Source organism: Myxine glutinosa, chromosome 2 (genome assembly GCF_964187855.1).
Source record: "Myxine glutinosa chromosome 2, kmMyxGlut1.1, whole genome shotgun sequence".
NCBI lineage: Eukaryota > Metazoa > Chordata > Myxini > Myxiniformes > Myxinidae > Myxine > Myxine glutinosa.
In genome coordinates, this window is record NC_136262.1 from 42,148,236 (window position 1) to 42,166,613 (window position 18,378).

Here is an 18,378-nt window from a genome sequence, read left to right on the forward strand (position 1 = left end):
TCTTCTGGTACTGTGGCCAAATAGCTCTACCTCTGACTCATCTATCCAGAGCACATTGTTCCAGAAGTGCTGGTCTTTGCCTCGGTGTTCATTGGCAAACTTTAGTCTTGCCCTGATGTTCTTTCTGCACAGGAAAGGTTTCCTCCTGGCACACCTCCCATGCAGATCAAATTTGTGCAGCCTCTTTCTCATGGTAGACTCGTGCACTTTGACATCAACAGTGGCAAGAGCTACCTGTAGGTCCCGCGATGGCATTCTGGGGTTCTTCGAGACTTCTTTCAGCATCTTGCGGTCTGCTCTCGGGCTGAACTTGCTGGGGCGGCCTAGCCTGAACAAGTTGGCAGTTGTTTGGAATCTTCTCCACTTGTAGATGATCTTCCGGACAGTCGAATGATTGATTTCAAATTGTTTGCAGATCTTGTTAAATCCCTTCCCAGACTCGTCGGCATCTATAAGCTTCTTTCTGAAGGCCTCAGAGAGCTCTTTTGATCTAGGCATGGTGACGCTGCACACTTCAACAACAAAGAGCAATCCAACCTAAATGTCTGAGTTTTAAATAAGACAGGTTCCTCCAAGATCCTCTCTAACGATGTTCTAATCATTTGCACCTGAGCTGGTGCACCTGATTCTAATTTTAGGAATTTGAAGTAGTGATAAATGTAGGGGTGTACTTACTTTTTCCACATGCGAAATTTGCATTTATGTTTATTTAAATTATACAATGGACTACAAAATGTAAATGTTTCATGATATTTGTTATATTATATCACCTTTATCTATCAATATTGTTGAAATGAAGATCAAATAGCTGTATGTTGAACTATGTTGAAAAAGTCAAAACTTTACATGGGGTGTACTTACCTTTTCACGTGACTGTATATATATATATATACATATACGTATTTGTATATTGTCCAAATTTGAGTTTTGTACACCAATGTCTGTCTGTTGATGTCTTTGTCCTGCATGCTAATTAAGTACAAGCTCCACCATGGACCATACATCGATCAATGTCTACGAAAAACTCATAAATGGATCTCCAATATACAGGAAGTCGTTCTCGCTTATTTTGTTTGGGATTTTATTTTTCTTCCTTTGTTTTCTGTTTCCCATTCGACTTCACAGGATTTATATTCTTATTCCCTTTTTTGTTTTCTCCGCAGAAGCTTTTTGCACACGAGTTTGCGTCCCGTGTTATTAATATCATTTCGCATGTCCCAGCTCTTATAATGAGGCTGCCATTTTGGTTTGAAGTTCATACATATCAAGTCAATCATCTCTTTTGCTGAAGGGAGCTTCTCACCATTAGATACGATATCGATAGGTTATTGCTATGAGTAAGTTATTGACATTCACTATATTATGTGATCCTCTACCTCCCGTTGCACACTTCCGTTTTGGGAGATAATCAAGGATAGTGTGTTGCAAATTTGTCTTTGTCTCTTTCACCACACACCAATCCCCCTTCTTTTGGGGTTAGGGCTAATTAAACATGTCCCATCTGTTTGCCACTGTTGCAGGGGGAAATGGAAGGGAGGAGATTTGAAAGGGAAATGCCATTGGAGATGGAGATGGAGATTGAAGTGGGAGGGATGCCCAAAGAGAGAAAGTCTGACCAGCTGTGCCTTGCATCCTTGTTGTGGGCACCGTGCCATATGTAAGCTGTTCCTTATTTGCAAGAAGTGCTTATCTATGCACGGACAACCTGCTGTGGTTCCTTCTCTCAAGTGTCACTGAGCGAGTACCGTCTGTGGCTTAACACTCGCAAGGAATTCCTTGGGTATTGCCAAACATAAAACGATGAACAAAACGAAAACAATAAAAACTAGAATCGGCATTCGGTAGGGAGCATACCTCCGCCAGGTTGAACAATTTACATTCTGTATCCCACTGATAGACCGGAATCTGCATTTGGACACCAACCTAAATCGAATCGGCTTGTTCTTGCCACCTAACCAACTCATCCATCAAGTTTTGTTATAATCAGTTTACAACTTTTTGAAATATGGTGCTATACATCGTTCTTGGCCCCATCCCTCAATAGTGAAGAATCACTTGGAAATGATTTTTTTTATCGTATCCGGATCTGGATTCGGTTTAGACCAAAATCTAATAATTGATACGTCCTTGACACATACACAACTTGTCCACCAAGTTTTGTTCGAATCCGCCCATAACTTTTGGAGATATCATGCTATATATTGGTTTTAGCTCTCTCAAACAACGGTGAAGATTCCCATAAAAAAATTCGGATCTGGATCTTCACCAAAATCTAATAATTTCGTCCTTGTCACACCCACCCAACCACTCCACCAAATTTCGTCCCAATCCACCCATAACTTTTGGAGATATCATGCTATATATTGGTTTTAGCTCTCTCAATCAACGGTGAAGATTCCCATCAAAAAATTCGGATCCGGATCTTCACCAAAATGTAATAATTTCGTCCTTGTCACACACACCCAACCGCTCAACCAAATTTCGTCCCAATCCGCCCATAACTTTTGGAGATATCATGCTATATATTGGTTTTAGCTCTCTCAATCAATGGTGAAGAATCCCATAAAAATTTCGGATCTGGATCTTCACCAAAATCTAATAATTTCGACCTTGTCACACACACCCAACCGCTCCACCAAATTTCGTCCCAATCCGCCCATAACTTTTGGAGATATCATGCTATATATTGGTTTTAGCTCTCTCAATCAACGGTGAAGATTCCCATCAAAAAATTCGGATCCGGATCTTCACCAAAATGTAATAATTTCGTCTTAGTCACACACACCCAACCGCTCCACCAAATTTCGTCCCAATCCGCCCATAACCTTTGGAGATATCATGCTATATATTGGTTTTAGCTCTCTCAATCAATGGTGAAAAATCCCATAAAAAATTCGGATCCGGATCTTCACCAAAATCTAACAATTTCGTCCTTGTCACACACACCTAACCGCTCCACCAAATTTCGTCCCAATCCGCCCATAACTTTTGGAGATATCATGCTATATATTGGTTTTAGCTCTCTCAAACAACGGTGAAGATTCCCATAACAAAATTCGGATCCGGATCTTCACCAAAATCTAATAATTTCGTCCTTGTCACACACACCCAACCGCTCCACCAAATTTCGTCCCAATCGGCCCATAACTTTTGGAGATATCATGCTATATATTGGTTTTAGCTCTCTCAATCAACGGTGAAGATTCCCATAAAAAATTCGGATCCGGATTTCACCAAAATCAAATTGATACGTCCTTGACACATACACAACTTGTCCACCAAGTTTCGTTCGAATCTGCCCATAACTTTTGGAGATATCATGCTATATATTGGTTTTAGCTCTCTCAAACAATGGTGAAGATTCCCATAAAAAATTCGGATCCGGATTTCACCAAAATCAAATTGGTATGTCCTTGACACATACACAACTTGTCCACCAAGTTTCGTTCGAATCCGCCCATAACTTTTGGAGATATCATCCTATATATTGGTTTTAGCTCTCTCAAACAATGGTGAAGATTCCCATAAAAAATTTCGGATCCGGATCTTCACCAAAATCAAATTGATACGTCCTTGACACATACACAACTTGTCCACCAAGTTTCGTTCGAATCCACCCATAGCTTTTGGAGATATCATGCTATATATTGTTTTTAGCTCTCAATCAATGGTGAAGAATCCCATAAAAAATTCGGATCCGGTTTTTCACCAAAATCTAATAATTTCGTCCTTGTCACACACACCCAACCGCGCCACCAAATTTCGTCCCAATCCATGCACAACTTTTTGAGATATTCTGTTCACAAACAGACAAACAAACAAGGGTTGAAAACATTACCTCCGCCAACCTTCAGTGGCACTCAGTAGAGAGAATACATCCGCCAGGTTGAACAGTTTATGTTTTGTATCCCACTGATAGGCCGGATCTGGATTCGGACCTGAACCAAAATGTAATCGCCTTGTTCTTGTCACCTAACCAACTCATCCACCAAGTTTAGTCATAATCGGTCCTCAACTTTTTGAAATATCATGTTGTATATCGTTTTTGGCCCCATCTCGCAATTGTGAAGAATCATTTTATAAATTACAAAAAAAATTCTAGTATCTGGATCTTCACCAAAATTGAATCACTTTGTCCTTGTTTCAAGACACTCAACGTCTCCACCAGATTTCGTCCGAATCCGTCAATAACATTTTAAGATATCCTGCTCACCAACTAGTTTGGATCCTAGGTTCAAAATCCAGGTACTGTGTTGATTTGTAAATTATCTTGTTCATCAGCTCATTAAATTCGCCCAAAAGTGCAACCGATGTTTCCTAATGTCCTTGTACTACATCTGCTAATTCATGAGACTGAGCCAACTTTCTTACCAATAAACGAAAGGAAAAAGTATGGCCTAAGCAAACTGAAAAATTCCTGTGACATCCCCTATAGAACGATCTACATTGACCTTTTCCACAATTTGAGGCTGAAAATGAAACTGTTATCTTTCAGTCTTCACAGGTGACAAATGGTTGTTTCACTACTTTGAACCTGTCGGTGAAGTGGAGTCATGGAAGAATGTTCAGCCAACATTGTCAAGGTGACTTTTTTCTCGGACATCCAAGATGGCACATGGAATTCACAGCCAGAGGTCACCAAGGAGGACTCACACTGACAAGGTGCAACTCCTTCAACTCCTTAAACTATTGGTAACTATGGCAGAATTCGGTAACTGTCTGTTGCAAAAATTGGATGGATTTTCCATCGCCTACCTACCCATCATATCAAACGGGAATGTTCAACCTTTCATTTTTTGGAGTTATCGAGGAGGGTAACATTCTGAAGATGTCGTTCAATTGCTTTTTGTGTGATATTTTGTAGAAGTTTTGTTTTGATGTTGCAGTGGTTTTGAAGATGTGATGTTGCAGTGGAAGAACAAATGATGTCGAAATAATTCAGACTCGTTGACCGTCACCTCTTCCTTTATGTTTTTCTCAGGAAAAAAAAAGACAATATTGGCAATTTATAGATCGTCATTGTTTTTTTTTGTTTTTTTTTAATTTCCACACATTGCTTAAAATTGACACAAACCTGGTCACGGCGCATTCATCGTACGATGACTGTGCCATGCATGGCAACAATAGAACCCGAACATTTTGCATTGATCCGCAGTGCACACGTGAACACGGCAAAAATGGGGGATTTGAGGCAGAGCAACAATGGAAGTGACATCGATTAAATACACGATTAAAAATGGTCAAAGAGAGGTCAGCTGCATGAGGTCTGGGCCCATTGAGTCATGGGACCCATTTTAAAATGGCGGAGGTTTTGCATCATTACTCAATGCCGAGCTTGGTCACACCCTAGTCCTGGAGAACATCCATTTCGATAAAAGTCCTGTGTTTGTCAGAGTCTGGGCTGTCCAGACGCAGGTTGAGTGAGCCATAGGTGCGTGCTGGCCATGTGACGCCCATCCTGTGTGCGTGGTAGATGTCCCCTTTGCACAGAGCAATGAGCATGAGGCAGGAGAGTGTAACTCCACCCAATGTGAGGAAACACAGGCCTGCGATTATGCACTTGTCCAGGTGCTCGCCAAGACGAGCGTACGAGTTCTCGATGCCTTCCATTTGTCGTGCGGACACTTCCTCTGGGTTCACGGTCGACTCACGAGGAACCGAGTAGGCTACGACCACCAGAATAATGCCAGTCACAAGGAACAGTGAGGCGGCCATGAAGCCAATGTCCACGGGTTCCTCAATGTCATCGGCAGCGCGCTGCTCACTGCCCGGAGTTGCTAAAGACTCGTCCGACTTGGGAAACGATTGACTCATGGGAGACAGCAGGTCCATGCATGCGGCACGGACATCCTCATCGTCGTCAATATCCTCCTCATCATCCTCCACTTCTTCATCCCCGACTGCAGTAGGTTGTCGCCCTCGCTCCTCTTGCTGTAATCTGGGACTGTCGTTCGAAGCAATGAATGAGGTTTCTGCTTGAGCTTCACTTCCCACTCCGTTGGCGCCACATATCTGTCCATGAGCATCCATGCGAACGCAGCCATTAGCGTGGAGAAAACCCGTCACGCTAGCTTGCAGCTCCAGGGACTCCATCGTGACGAGACGAAGCGTCGGCTTCCCTGCTGCCAGGATAGCAGAGAGCAAGGGAATTGTTGGAAGGCCGCTCTTATTAGGATGCACGCATCAGTGGGATCAGCAGCAGCGGCGGCATCACCGGGAAAAGCGGGTTCCAACATGGGGCTGCCGCGGGGGTGAGGGGGGAAATGGGGTAAGCAGGAAAGCGATTAGAGGCACCGGGTGAATGCGACACCATGTTTCCTTTCGTTACCATTTCGTGAAACGAATATCTCGATGGTGGAAGAAATGCGTAATTTGCGCACAGTCCACCGTTTAATCGGAACGCGGCTGCGGTACGTACACGTATGTGCTTCGTACGTTTCACAAACGGATCCGACCATACCTCTGATCTCGCGTCGCCGGGTGGGGCTCATGGCGAGCGGGCATTTCCCGGCCGTCTCCCGGGTTCCTCCGACCATTCGCAGCACGTCACAACTCGAGCTCGATCGCCCCCGGAGCTGGAGGAGCAGCAACGCTTCCTGCTTCTATTTGGACTCGACCACCACCAGCACCACCAGCACCGCAAGCTATCACCGGGACTCTGCCCCCCAAACCAGGGACAATATTCATACGACCGGATGCATCATCGACGCTGTACTAGCCACAGTGATCACCCATTTCTATATCACCTCCACCCCTCCCCAACATCCCTTTGCATTCTTTGTTTTACATCCTCCCTTGCGCGCTCTCCTGACCGTAGAAATACCCATATTATCCTAAGATGACTCTTCTTTTTTTCCCCCCCTTTTCACTCGCGTGACCCCACCTTTACTATTCCCACCCCTTAACCCAACATCTCTCCACCTCTACACACCAACCCCACCCCTTATTTAATGTCCCTCCACCTCTACGCACCAATCCCACCCCTTAACCCAACATCCCTCCATCTCTACACACCAATCCCACACCTTAACCCAACGTCCCTCCACCTCTACACACCAATCCCACACCTTAACCCAACATCCCTCCATCTGTATACATCAATCCCACACCTTAACCCAATGTCCTTCCACCTGTACACATCAATCCCACACCTTAACCCAACGTCCCTCCACCTCTACAGACCAATCCCACACCTTATTTAACATCCCCCCCACCTCTACACACCAATCCCACACCTTAACCCAACGCCCATCTACCTTCACCTTTAATACACCATACCCTATACCTTAACCCAATACCCCTACACCTTTACAACCTCCAGCCCCACCCAGCAAAAATCCCAACATCCCTCTGCCTTTTCAACCCCCTCCCCTGAACTCCAACCCCCTCCCCTGAACTCCAACCCCTCCCCTGAACTCCAACCCCTCCCCTGAACTCCAACCCCTCCCCTGAACTCCAACCCCCTCCCCTGAACTCCAACCCCCTCCCCTGAACTCCAGCCCCCTCCCCTGAACTCCAACCCCTGGACCCCAGGTCCCTCTATCTTATCACCATCCTCTGTCCCCGCCACCCCCAATCCCCATAGTCCCCAGCAATACTCTGTCTGTGCTTGGTTTATGGAGCAAAGTGCTCTTCCGATGTCTGGGTGAAGCCCGTGCTCCATTTCAAACCGTGATCAAGCTTCTTGCACCTCTTCCAACTCCCCATCCACTCCCCGATTTCCGCCCTCACTACCTCCACCACAGCCAACATCACTATACCCGAGCATCCATACCTCTCAAATGTATGCTCCTGACCATGTCGGACACCGTGACGCCATCTCATGGCCATCCATATCATATTCATGGCAACCTCAGGGGAGCTAATCCCGTTATATGTATGAGATTGCACATGCAACCTGTAGTGCTGGCTATGCACTGCCCAAGCGTGCCGTGAGCGGTGCCATGCCAACTATTGCAGGATGCAGCACACCGTGACCACGGAGAAGAAACCCAGCAGGCCGATACCTTTTAATATGAATCAAAGATTATGATTCCGAAAAAGGGATATAAAGATGTCACAGTGACCCAGCAAACGACACTATATCGAGACTTTCACACCGTGGGCAGTCCATCATGCCAGTCGTGATGCCACCGTGACTAATGATTATGAAATAGCAGTTGCCAGTAGCTCCATTAAGCCTCTGTGACATGAGACATGCAACGTTGATCCTTGGCTTGAGAAGTAGCTGGCAGTCCGAGAGTTGGCACAGGGGATCTCTCAGAGGCCTTTGGCCATGGCAGAGTCCCAGAAAAGCCAGGTACTTATAGGTATATGCTTCCATTTCAGCCATTTTGGTTCAATTATCATGTCATCCCTGTACTTACCTGTAATCTTTATTAACCCCATTAGCCCACCTTATCCCAATCCTCTTAGTTGTAGATTTGCAGGCTTCTCTTCTCTTTTCTTTCCCTCTCTCATTGTGTCGAAGAGTTGTACCGCTGGTCTGTCGGTTCATACTTGCTCCTTCGCTATTTCACAAGCCTCAATCTTGTGGATTTTTTTGATTTTTTTTTATACAAGATCGAGGCTCGTGTAAGAGCTAACATTGATCAATAAAAAAGACAAACTGACGCATAAAACATATGATAAAGGGAGTGGGAGACAAGATGGAGAGTAGGGATTTCGGGAGATCTGTGGGAGGGAGAGGGCTTTGGGGGAGGAGGCATGGGAAGTGGAGTGGAGTGGGGAGGGGGAGGGGGGGAGACAGGCAAAAAAAACCACATGGACACTGCTGGGGCTTCCAGGAAAGAAGTCGGTATTTCAAAAAAGTGGATTTAGGGTGAATTAACGGGGGTAGAAAAGATCAAGGTTTTGGATTTTTTTTTTTTTTTTTTTTGTATACTGAATCGAGGCTCGTGAAAGAGCTAAGATGGGGGAAGACAAGAGATGGTGGTGAACAGCTGTTTTAAAGACCTGGAGGGAGGAGTGGGATTGAAGAGGGTGAGGGAGTTTGTTCCAGAGGCAGGAGAAAAGAGGAATGAAAGAGTGAAGGTGAGCAGAGAGTCTTGATTTTGGCAGTTTGACCATAAGAGGGTTGCAGGCAGATTTTGCGCGACCTGTAGGAATATTTGGGGGACAAAGCACAGACAGAGCAGGGGAGCAAGGCCGGAGAGGAGTCGGTAGAATACAGAAAGACCACCAACCTGCCTGCGGTGAGTGAGTGAAAGGCCTTCGGACGTAGCTTCATCGCGGGAGATTCCAATGATTTTGAAAACTTTGCTTTCAACAACGTGAAGCCGAGCTAGGTGTGAGGAAGGAGCACCGGCCCAGAGGGGAGAACAGTATTCCATTGAGCTGCGGATGAAAGCCTTGTATGTGGTGAGGAGCTCAGGTGTGCCAAGGAAGGACTTTGCACGACGGAGGATGCCCAGTTGGCGACTGGCTTTGGAGACCAGCTTGGAAATGTGGTTTTCCAAGGAAAGATCATGGCAGATAGTGAGACCCAAAAGCTTGAGTGACAGAACTTCTTGGAGAGGATTGTTCAGAAAGTAGATGGGAGGGTTTTCCAGACGACCTTTTCCGAGAGACATAGTAAGAGTGTGAGATGTCAGGATTGAAAGACATGTTCCACTTGTTTGACCAGTCTGTGATTTTGTCCAGGTCTGCAGAGAGGGAGGAGGCTGCAGACTGCCGATCTAAGGGATGAGGTATGGAGCGGCAGAGAGTGGAGTCATCAGCAAAGAGATAGAGAGGATTTCCCAGAGAGTCGGAGAGATCTTTGATGAAGACCAGAAAAAGCACAGGGCCCAGAACACTGCTTTGGGGAACTCCAGCCTGAACAGGAAGGGGAGATGAGAGAAACCCATTCAGGGCCACACGTTGACTACGACCAGAGATGAAGTTTGCAAGCCATGCGTGGAGGTTTTCATGGATACCATACAAGGAAAGTTTGGTGAGCCGAGCGGGGTGCCAGACCGTATCGAAGGCACGTGATATGTCAAGGTAGACAGCTCTGATTTCCTGTTTGGCATTAAGGACCTCTATCCATTGTTGAGACAGCAGAAGCAGCATGTCCAGCGTAGAATGACCTGGTCTGAATCCAAATTGATGATCCGAGATCAAGCCATTGGAGAAGAGGAAGGATTTGATGTCAGAAGCGATGATTGATTCCATGAACTTGCTGATTATTGGGAGCAAGCTGATTGGTCTGTTGTTGCAAGGATCTGGTTTTGCACCTTTTTGTGTAAAGTGGTAATGTTTGCTGATTTCCAAGATGCTGGCAGATGACCTTGAGCAAAAGAGAGGGTGAAAAGAACAGAGAGAGAGGGGTGAGATGGAGCGGCAGATCAGGATGTTAGGACCTGTGGGCTGATGCCGTCTGGTCCAGTTGCAGAATTAGAGTTGAAGTTTGACAAAAACTTATCCACCTTGTCAGGAGAGAAGAACACAGAGTCCTGCAGCAGATTTGTTCACTGGGAAAGGTGGGAACAGAGAGACATGCGTTCGGGACTCAAGATTTTGAGCCAAACACAAAGTTGAGGCATTCGGCTTTTTCATGTGCGGTGTCATCTGTGTAGCCATGTGAGGTAAGGGTGGGGATGGAGGGGGAATAAACACCAGAAACAGATTTGACCAGACGCCACCAGGATTTGGAGGAAGGAGGCAGATAAGAGAGTTCAGTCTTGAGAGTAGAGATATATTGTTTCCTGGCTCTCCTGAGGGTAGACACACACTTGTTTCGAGCTTTGTGAAAGGAACTGAGATTTCCTTCAGTTGGATTAGCCTTCCATGAGACGAAGGCAAGTTCCTTCATGGCAACTGCCTCACCACAAGCTTCAGTGTACCATGGATGGGAGGAAGGGTAAGACAACTGAAGATGAGATGGGATAAATCTGTACATGAGAGAGAGCAGTTTGCTTTGGAAGAATTCCCAGGAAGAATGTCAGAGGCAGTAGAGATGGGAGACCAGTCCAGATGATTGATGGCTGCTTGAAGACCGTGCCAGTCAGCCTGAGTGAAATGCCAGACTCGTCAGCGCTGAGGAGGCTCTCTGAACTTTTTCTGAACTTTGAAGCTTTTATATCTATGCTCTTTACGTATCAACCCTTTTGTGATCTTTTGTCTTGTGTTACTTTGTATTTTTGCATGTGACTCTCTCGCCGTCTCGGAAGACAGAGACATCTCGAACTACTACTCCTAGCACTGAAATTTTAACACCCACCTCCCATGCACCACACCCCCTCTTCTCTCTCTCTTTTCTCTCTTTATTTCTCTCTCTTTATTTCTCTCTCTTTATTTATCTCCCTCTCTTTCTCATTCTGTCTCTGCCTGATTGAAGGACCTTCTAAGGTTTTGGACTAAATGGGGAGAAACTTTGGTGATCGATGGTGCCCAGCTGATGATCTGAATTGTCATTGACCCAAACACTGAGTAAGCTGAAGGAATTCTTCAGAAGTATATTTCTCTTTCTCTCTCAGTTTATCTCTTTTCTCCCCCATCCACCTCCCTCTCCCTTTTCTTCCCCACTCTTCTGAGGTATCTCGATTTACTCCAACCCCATTTCCCCTATCCATGCATCGTTTGTACATGCTCCCAGATTATAAGGGTGTTTTTTTATGGACATCACCCCAAACAAGACATAAAGCCAATCTAGGTAAGGGGATAATGGAAGGTTAGATATAGATAAGGATAAAGCAAAACAAAATAAAAAAGTAATTGATTAATTAATTTTTTTTAAATAACAAGAAAACATCCAAGACACAGGAAGTCACAGAAGTCAGGTAAAATGTGATTAAATGTCAAAGATGTAGGAAGTAGGTATTGACATTCCTCTTAAAGCGAGTAGGTTGTAGGATAATGGGAAGCACATTCCAGGTAGGGAATTCCAGAGCGAGAAAGCACAAGGGATAAAACTATCTGCATAGCTTTTCATTCTCCATCTTGGATCGGCTATAGTGTATGGGTGTGCAGAGATGGCAAACCGAGTCTTACGTCCAAACACTCGTATGGGAGGAACCAATTTAGAAAGTCCAACAGAACATTTGCCATGAAAATATCTGTAGAACAAACCCAGAGTGGCAACTGACGTACGGTGAGAGCGTGGTTGAAGAGTTGAACCCATCTCACACCAACCAGGTTGACGATGTGTTTTTGGAGCCTATCGAGCAAAGATAAGTGGAGGGCTGGTGCTCTGGCCCAAATGTGGCAACAGTACTCCAATGAGGGGACGTATAGTTGTCTTATACAGGTACAAAACAGCCTCAGGAGGTAAATACCTCTGCACACGATCAAGACAAACCAACTCGCTTGGAAGCACTCTTAGCAATACCAGAAATGTACTTATCCCAACTGAGGTTAGAAAACATGTCCAGACCAAGAAGCCGAAGCTCAGATGATTCTGTTAAGGTTGAAGACCCCATGTGCACAGAAGGGAAAGACTTATTTCTATAGCAAGATATGGACAACAGTTTAGTTTTCTTTGCATTGAAGTTTACCAGCCAGTCGTGCCCCCACTTCAACACATTCTCCAAATCATTGTCCAGAGAAACACCAACCTCATTACGAGTGGTGTTGAGTGAATCAGCAGATGTACAGTAGAGTCAGGAGTCATCAGCATACAGGGCTAGCTGAGACAAAACAATATCAGGAAGATTATTGATATAAACAAGGAACAATGTGGTATCAAGGACAGAACCTTGTGGAACACCAGAATTGATGAAGCCAAGTAGGAGAAGATAGACCCTCAAGTACAAACTTCATCTTGCGATTTGTAAGGAAAGCTGAAATGGTTGAATGCATCGCTCCAGATACACCATATGACTGAAGCTTGTGGAGCAGACCCCTGTGCCAAACTTTATCAAAGGCTTTTGAGATGTTCAAAGCAACTAATCGAGCTTCACCATTGAGCTCCAATGCCCTGTTGAGATGATCCGTAATTAAGGACAGCAGATCACCAGTAGAGTGAGAATAACGAAAGCCATGTGAATGGCAGGTGTTTGGCAGTCATTGAGAAGTTCATTGTCCTCCAGATGGCTGAGAAGTTCTTCATTGATGAAGCATTCAAATACCTTACTTATTACAGGAAGCAGGCTGATGGGGCGATAGTTACTTGGTTCACAATGCTCACCAGAACCCTGGAAAACAGGGAGAACAGAAGCCACTTTCCAGAATGAAGGAAACACCGACGCAGACAAGCACATGTTGAATAGCTTGGCAAGAATCGGTGACAGTTCGGGGCAACACATCTTCAATACAATCACAGGGCAGATTCCATCAGAAACAGTCACTTTTGATGAATTTAGAGTGCGAATAATTCTGAAAACCTTCTTAGGAGTGATAAATGGAACAGGAATATCAGAGTCTGTATGAGATGGAAAATCAGTATGAGGGTATATCATTGAGGGTAGAATTAGAAACAAAGCGATTTGAGGAGGTTAGCCTTATCCAGAGGTGAAATAAGAACCTCTGGTCCATGAAAGAGAGGAGGTATAGAAGATTTATTGTGGTTGAGGACACTGTTGGCAATCCACCAAAAGTCCCGAGAGCCAAGCCACTGAATCGCAATGGAAACGGCTACAGAAGCAGCATATTGCTGCTTGGCATCCTCAATAACTCTTTTACAGTGGTTATTTGCTTTGCGGAACAGACATTTGGACTCCAGAGACCCTTGCACATGGTACAGCTTGAAATGGTGGTTGTGATGAGCAATTGCTGACACACAAGCCGGAGTGAACCATGGATGGGAATGGACCTTCACTTGATAGGTACATGAGGGAATATAAATATCCATTCCAGTGCCAATCCATTGGGATATTTCATTGGCAGCCATATCAGGACCAAGACTAAAAGCTGAGGTCCATGGCACATCAGCAAGAAATATATGGAATCCATCCCAATCAGCTTTCCCAAACTGAAACACAGTGAGCTGAAAAGGATGAACTGGAGTTGAGAATGTGGAGTAAGAGACATAAACAGAAACAGTGGAATGATCTCAGTTACCAATTGGAGAATGACATCATCAACACAGTCACCAGGGTTGGAACATAAAAAGAGATCAAGCAAGTATCTTCCATCCAAAGCACGGTCAGGAATATGAGTGGGAGAGAACAATTTGGGTGAGATTTTGAGAGATTGAGAAATTAAAGGCATTGAGACCAGAAGTGTCAGTAATGCGGGAGTGTACCAGACACTCCGTGTGGTGAACGTTGAAGTCACCAAATACCATGATGTGTGCAGAAGGGTGGAGTAAAATATCCCTGTCGATGCTGTCAGAGATTACCTCGAGCATGGCACAAGAGGGAAAGGAAGGTGAGCGATACAGAAAGAAGAGATTTCTTGTTGAATGCAGGAGAGCAAGGCGGAAACACATACACTCATGAAAGCCACTTTCAAGAGAATTTTCACTAGCTAAGGGAAGAGAGTCCTCAAGACCATGAGAAGGAGGGTGATCAAGTCAGATGGTTGTGTTGCTTGTGTCAACGCATTAGTGTGGTCAGATAAGGGAACAATATTTACCTGCTGGACAAAAGTACCATTTTTTGTGTGTGGGTTCCCTATTATGCCTACAAGCAATTTCAATGAGGAGACAATCGAGATCGGTTACTATACGCCCACAAGAGGGCGCTATGTACGGTAGGGGAAAATGGGCGTCACCGCAGTGTGGAACCGACGGGAACGCCCTTTTCGTGCTTCATTTTCCGATGGAGGCAGAGCATTTCTTCGCAAAATAGCGGCGGTAAGTGCGATTTTGAATAATTTTGAATTGTTTTGAGTATTTATTGATGCAGTTGAGACATTTTGAAGGTTCAGATTTAGTAAAACTAGCTGTTTAGCTGATGTAGCTGATGTATTACGTAGTATTTGTGAGTCTTAATCGTAAATACACATCTGTTGTGGGCAATATGTGACGAACAAGACGTTTTTTTTGGTTGGATTTTTTTCTGTTATTTCCGAAAAGAAACGATGTTGTTACACCCATAGCGAGCGGGTGTGGGTAGCAGGGAAGTAATTTGGCGAAAAGGGTCTGCACATGAGCCATTTCAGCTTTATAATATGCCATTTATGTACTCTATGTGGAGTTATTCTCTGTTAACCTCCCTCCCACCACGATAAATTTTGGGCCCGAATGTAAAAAAGGGAGGGGTAAGTCAAGTCATCCTACCATTATTTTTTGCCCTCGCGACTCTCCAAATGGGGTTTTGAAAAAAATACCATCCCCAGAGAAAAATAGACTGAATGCTTAGAACACCCATCTTTCTCCTAGGCAAGCCTGCTGTGTATTTAGTAAAACAGACCATCCCCTGTTGTGACAGCAAACCTGACAGAAATTGCTTTTTTGATGGATATATTCTATATAGCAATTAGCTATTTCAAGTGAAGTAGTTAAATTACATAATTACATATTTCTATCAATTCCTCAAACCTTTTCATGGGTGGATAGGAACTTTTTATTATGAGGGGTGGCAGATATTTTAGATGAGTAGGTCAGGGCGCCTCGAGCTGCTGGGTTTCGGGGGCATGCTCCAGAATTTTCACGATAACAAAACAAGTATTTTATTAAACAATTTTTTTTTGGATACAATTCTGTATTGAGATATTAATTGTATCTTTTGGTCTCTTTCAGTTACTCGCGGAGGCCGAGACCAGCCGGCCTACCGACTGGAAAAAGTGCCTGATTTGTCAGAAGATAACTCAGGAAAATCTGAGATGCCCGCTGGATGCGTTCAACAGAAGGGATGAAAAGTCGGAAGCGTATACTAAATTCCTGGAGAACGTTCGCATATTCCGAGAGCTTGAAGCTATGCCAGTAAATGTGCCCTTCATCCCGGAGGACGTTAGCAAGCTGATCTCAAACACCGCAAAGTGGCACAAATCGTGCTACTCAAAATTCAACGATCAAAAGCTTGAACGAATTCGGAAACGGGCCAGCCTGGACTTCGACGACGCCGCCGCAACTGCAAAACGTAGCAAACGTCACGGGTCAGTGGACGACACAAAGCGACAATGTTTGTTCTGTGGCAGGGACGGTACAGTTGGAACTGATCTTCACGAGTGCATGACCTTTGGTGCTGATATAAAAATTCGCCAAATGGCCACAGAATTGCAGGACGGCGATTTATTAGCTAGATTGACTGGAGGTTCTGATTTGATTTCAATCGAAGCAAAATATCATTTCGATTGCCTCACGAAGTTTCGGAATCGCCATCGGTTGCTGAAAAGAAACGAACAAAAGACATCGGCAGATGAGTCGGAAATGATGTCCCAGTCGCGAGCTCGTGTTGAACTTTTCACGTATGTTGAAAACTCTGTTGTGAACGGTCAAGTTGTGTTCAAACTCAGTGAATTGTATGACTTGTATCAAGCTCGCCTTAGTGACCTCGGTATAGACAAGCTGACAAACCGGGGCAGACTAAAGAATGAAATACTGGAATACTTTCCGGAAGCTACGACAGTTTCTGAAGGACGCAATTTGTTGATAGTTTACAGAGATTCACTATCGTACTTGCTGAAGAACCATATGACGTCACGGGACTATGATGAAGAAGCACGTACACTCATGAAAGCTGCCAATATCATTCGCAGAGACCTGATCGAACACAAGAAATTCACCTTTTCTGGAAATTTTCATCCGGGATGCCAAAAGGAAGCCATACCCACGTCTCTTCTGTCAATGATCGCAATGATCTTGAATGGGTCGGACTTGAAGGACCAAACTAAAGTGGAGTCACAAGCGTGTTTGACCACGTGTCAAACAATACTTCTTAATGCTAAGAAAAAGGGAACTGACACAGATCACGGCCACAGGCACACGTATCCTCCACCGCTGCCGATCTATATTGGCCTGAGAATTCACGTACAGTTTCGAGACAAAATACTCATTCAGGCCCTCTTCAGGTTAGGGCTCAGCATTTTTTATTCTCGTGTCCTGGAAATAGTCGGCAATGGCTGTGTCTTTGAGTGAGCGATTCATTGAGGACGGTGTCGTGTGCCCAGTTCAGCTCAGAAAACAGATTTTTACTGTCGCGGCTCTGGACAATATTGACCACAATTTATCCTCCACATCCGCTACATCTTCATTCCACGGCACTGGTATTTCATTGTTCCAGAAGATTTCAGAAACCAATCCCGGTGAAGTTAGAGAACCGATAGGATTTCCACCAAGGGGTACCCAGCCGCTGATGCTCAAGAGCTATCATGATGTCTTGGAAGTGCCAACAAACGTAACAAAATGTGAGTACATGCCTCCCGCTACCCAGCCATCTCTGACGCCCGCAGAAACGGAAACAGTTGGCGAAACCGCACCGGAGCTCAGCAAGTGGATAGATTACTGCATCCAAAAAATGCGAGAATGCGAAATTTCTCAGGGAGATATGGAAACATGGTCTGCCTTCCACGCCGCTCTCCAAGACTCCATAAATTGTACAACGATATCAGCTATGCTTCCACTGTTCTACGAAAAGTCCAACACCGTCGATGATCAAACATGGTATGGACGTCGTTAAAACGGCCATCAATTTCTTGAACCCTGGACAGGTCGCGGTTCTTACAGTCGATCAGCCACTCCATGCCAATGCCAAGTCAAGACAATGGAAATGGCCTCTGGAATACGGTGTGGAACATTTCGTCGTCATGCTGGGAGGGCTACACATAGAAATGTCTCTCTGGAATATCGCAGGAAATCTCCTTGACCATTCTGGGTGGACAGACGCTCTGACGAAGGCAAACATCACGGGGTCCGGTACTGCCGAGTCATTCTTGAATGTCTCTCATCTGAAGAGAATCAGGTGAGTTTGCTCTGAGTATGTAGTTTGTAAAGTGACGACACTGACGATTTTTTCCATCTTAACGATTTTTTCTATTATTATGAACACATAATCAATTTCCTCATCTTTATACTTACAGACACGCACACCAGGTTACTGTCATCTGCTTGTCTCTGCTGGAACAAGACGCCTTTATCGCTGACGGGGCTTCGGACGACGACACGATTACATTGGAATCCTGGCGAAAACTCATGTGCAGGCAGCACCCGACTTACTATTTCTGGGATTTGGTCCGACAATATGAGGTACTCGTTTTGACCATGGTGAAGGTGCACAGGGAGCGTAACTTTCAACTCTTTCTGAGAGTTTTGGAGGAGGTAATCCCATTCGCTTTCGCATTCAATCATACAAACTACGCTCGGTGGTTGCCCGTGTATCTGAAGGACATGAAACTGCTGCCGGACGAAGTAGCGACGGAATGCCAGAATGGCGGATGGGTGATTGCAAAGACTTCGAAGAAATTTTCAACAATCCCGATCGACGAGGCACACGAACAAATGAATAAAATCGTGAAGGGATGTGGCGGTGCCATTGGTCTCCTTCAGAACCCGGCAATGTTGAGACAATGGCTCTT

At 44.9% G+C, this 18,378-nt stretch overlaps 1 protein-coding gene across 1 annotated transcript; it reads right to left on the reverse strand.

The window, feature by feature from the left end:
* Positions 1 to 5,041: 5,041 nt before the first annotated feature.
* Positions 5,042 to 6,755, reverse strand: LOC137413655 (transmembrane protein 74B-like). The gene is made up of 2 exons (XM_068099086.2): positions 6,461 to 6,755; positions 5,042 to 6,240 (listed from the first exon to the last, which is right to left on the reverse strand). The coding sequence occupies exon 2, from the start codon at positions 6,091 to 6,093 to the stop codon at positions 5,347 to 5,349; it is 747 nt and encodes a 248-aa protein (XP_067955187.1). The 5' UTR covers positions 6,094 to 6,240; positions 6,461 to 6,755; the 3' UTR covers positions 5,042 to 5,346.
* Between the last annotated feature and the right edge of the window lie 11,623 nt (positions 6,756 to 18,378).

Excerpts from the sequence above, each read along its gene's own strand:
- LOC137413655 (XM_068099086.2), bottom strand. The coding sequence starts at position 6,093 with ATGGAGTCCCTGGAGCTGCAAGCTAGCGTGACGGGTTTTCTCCACGCT.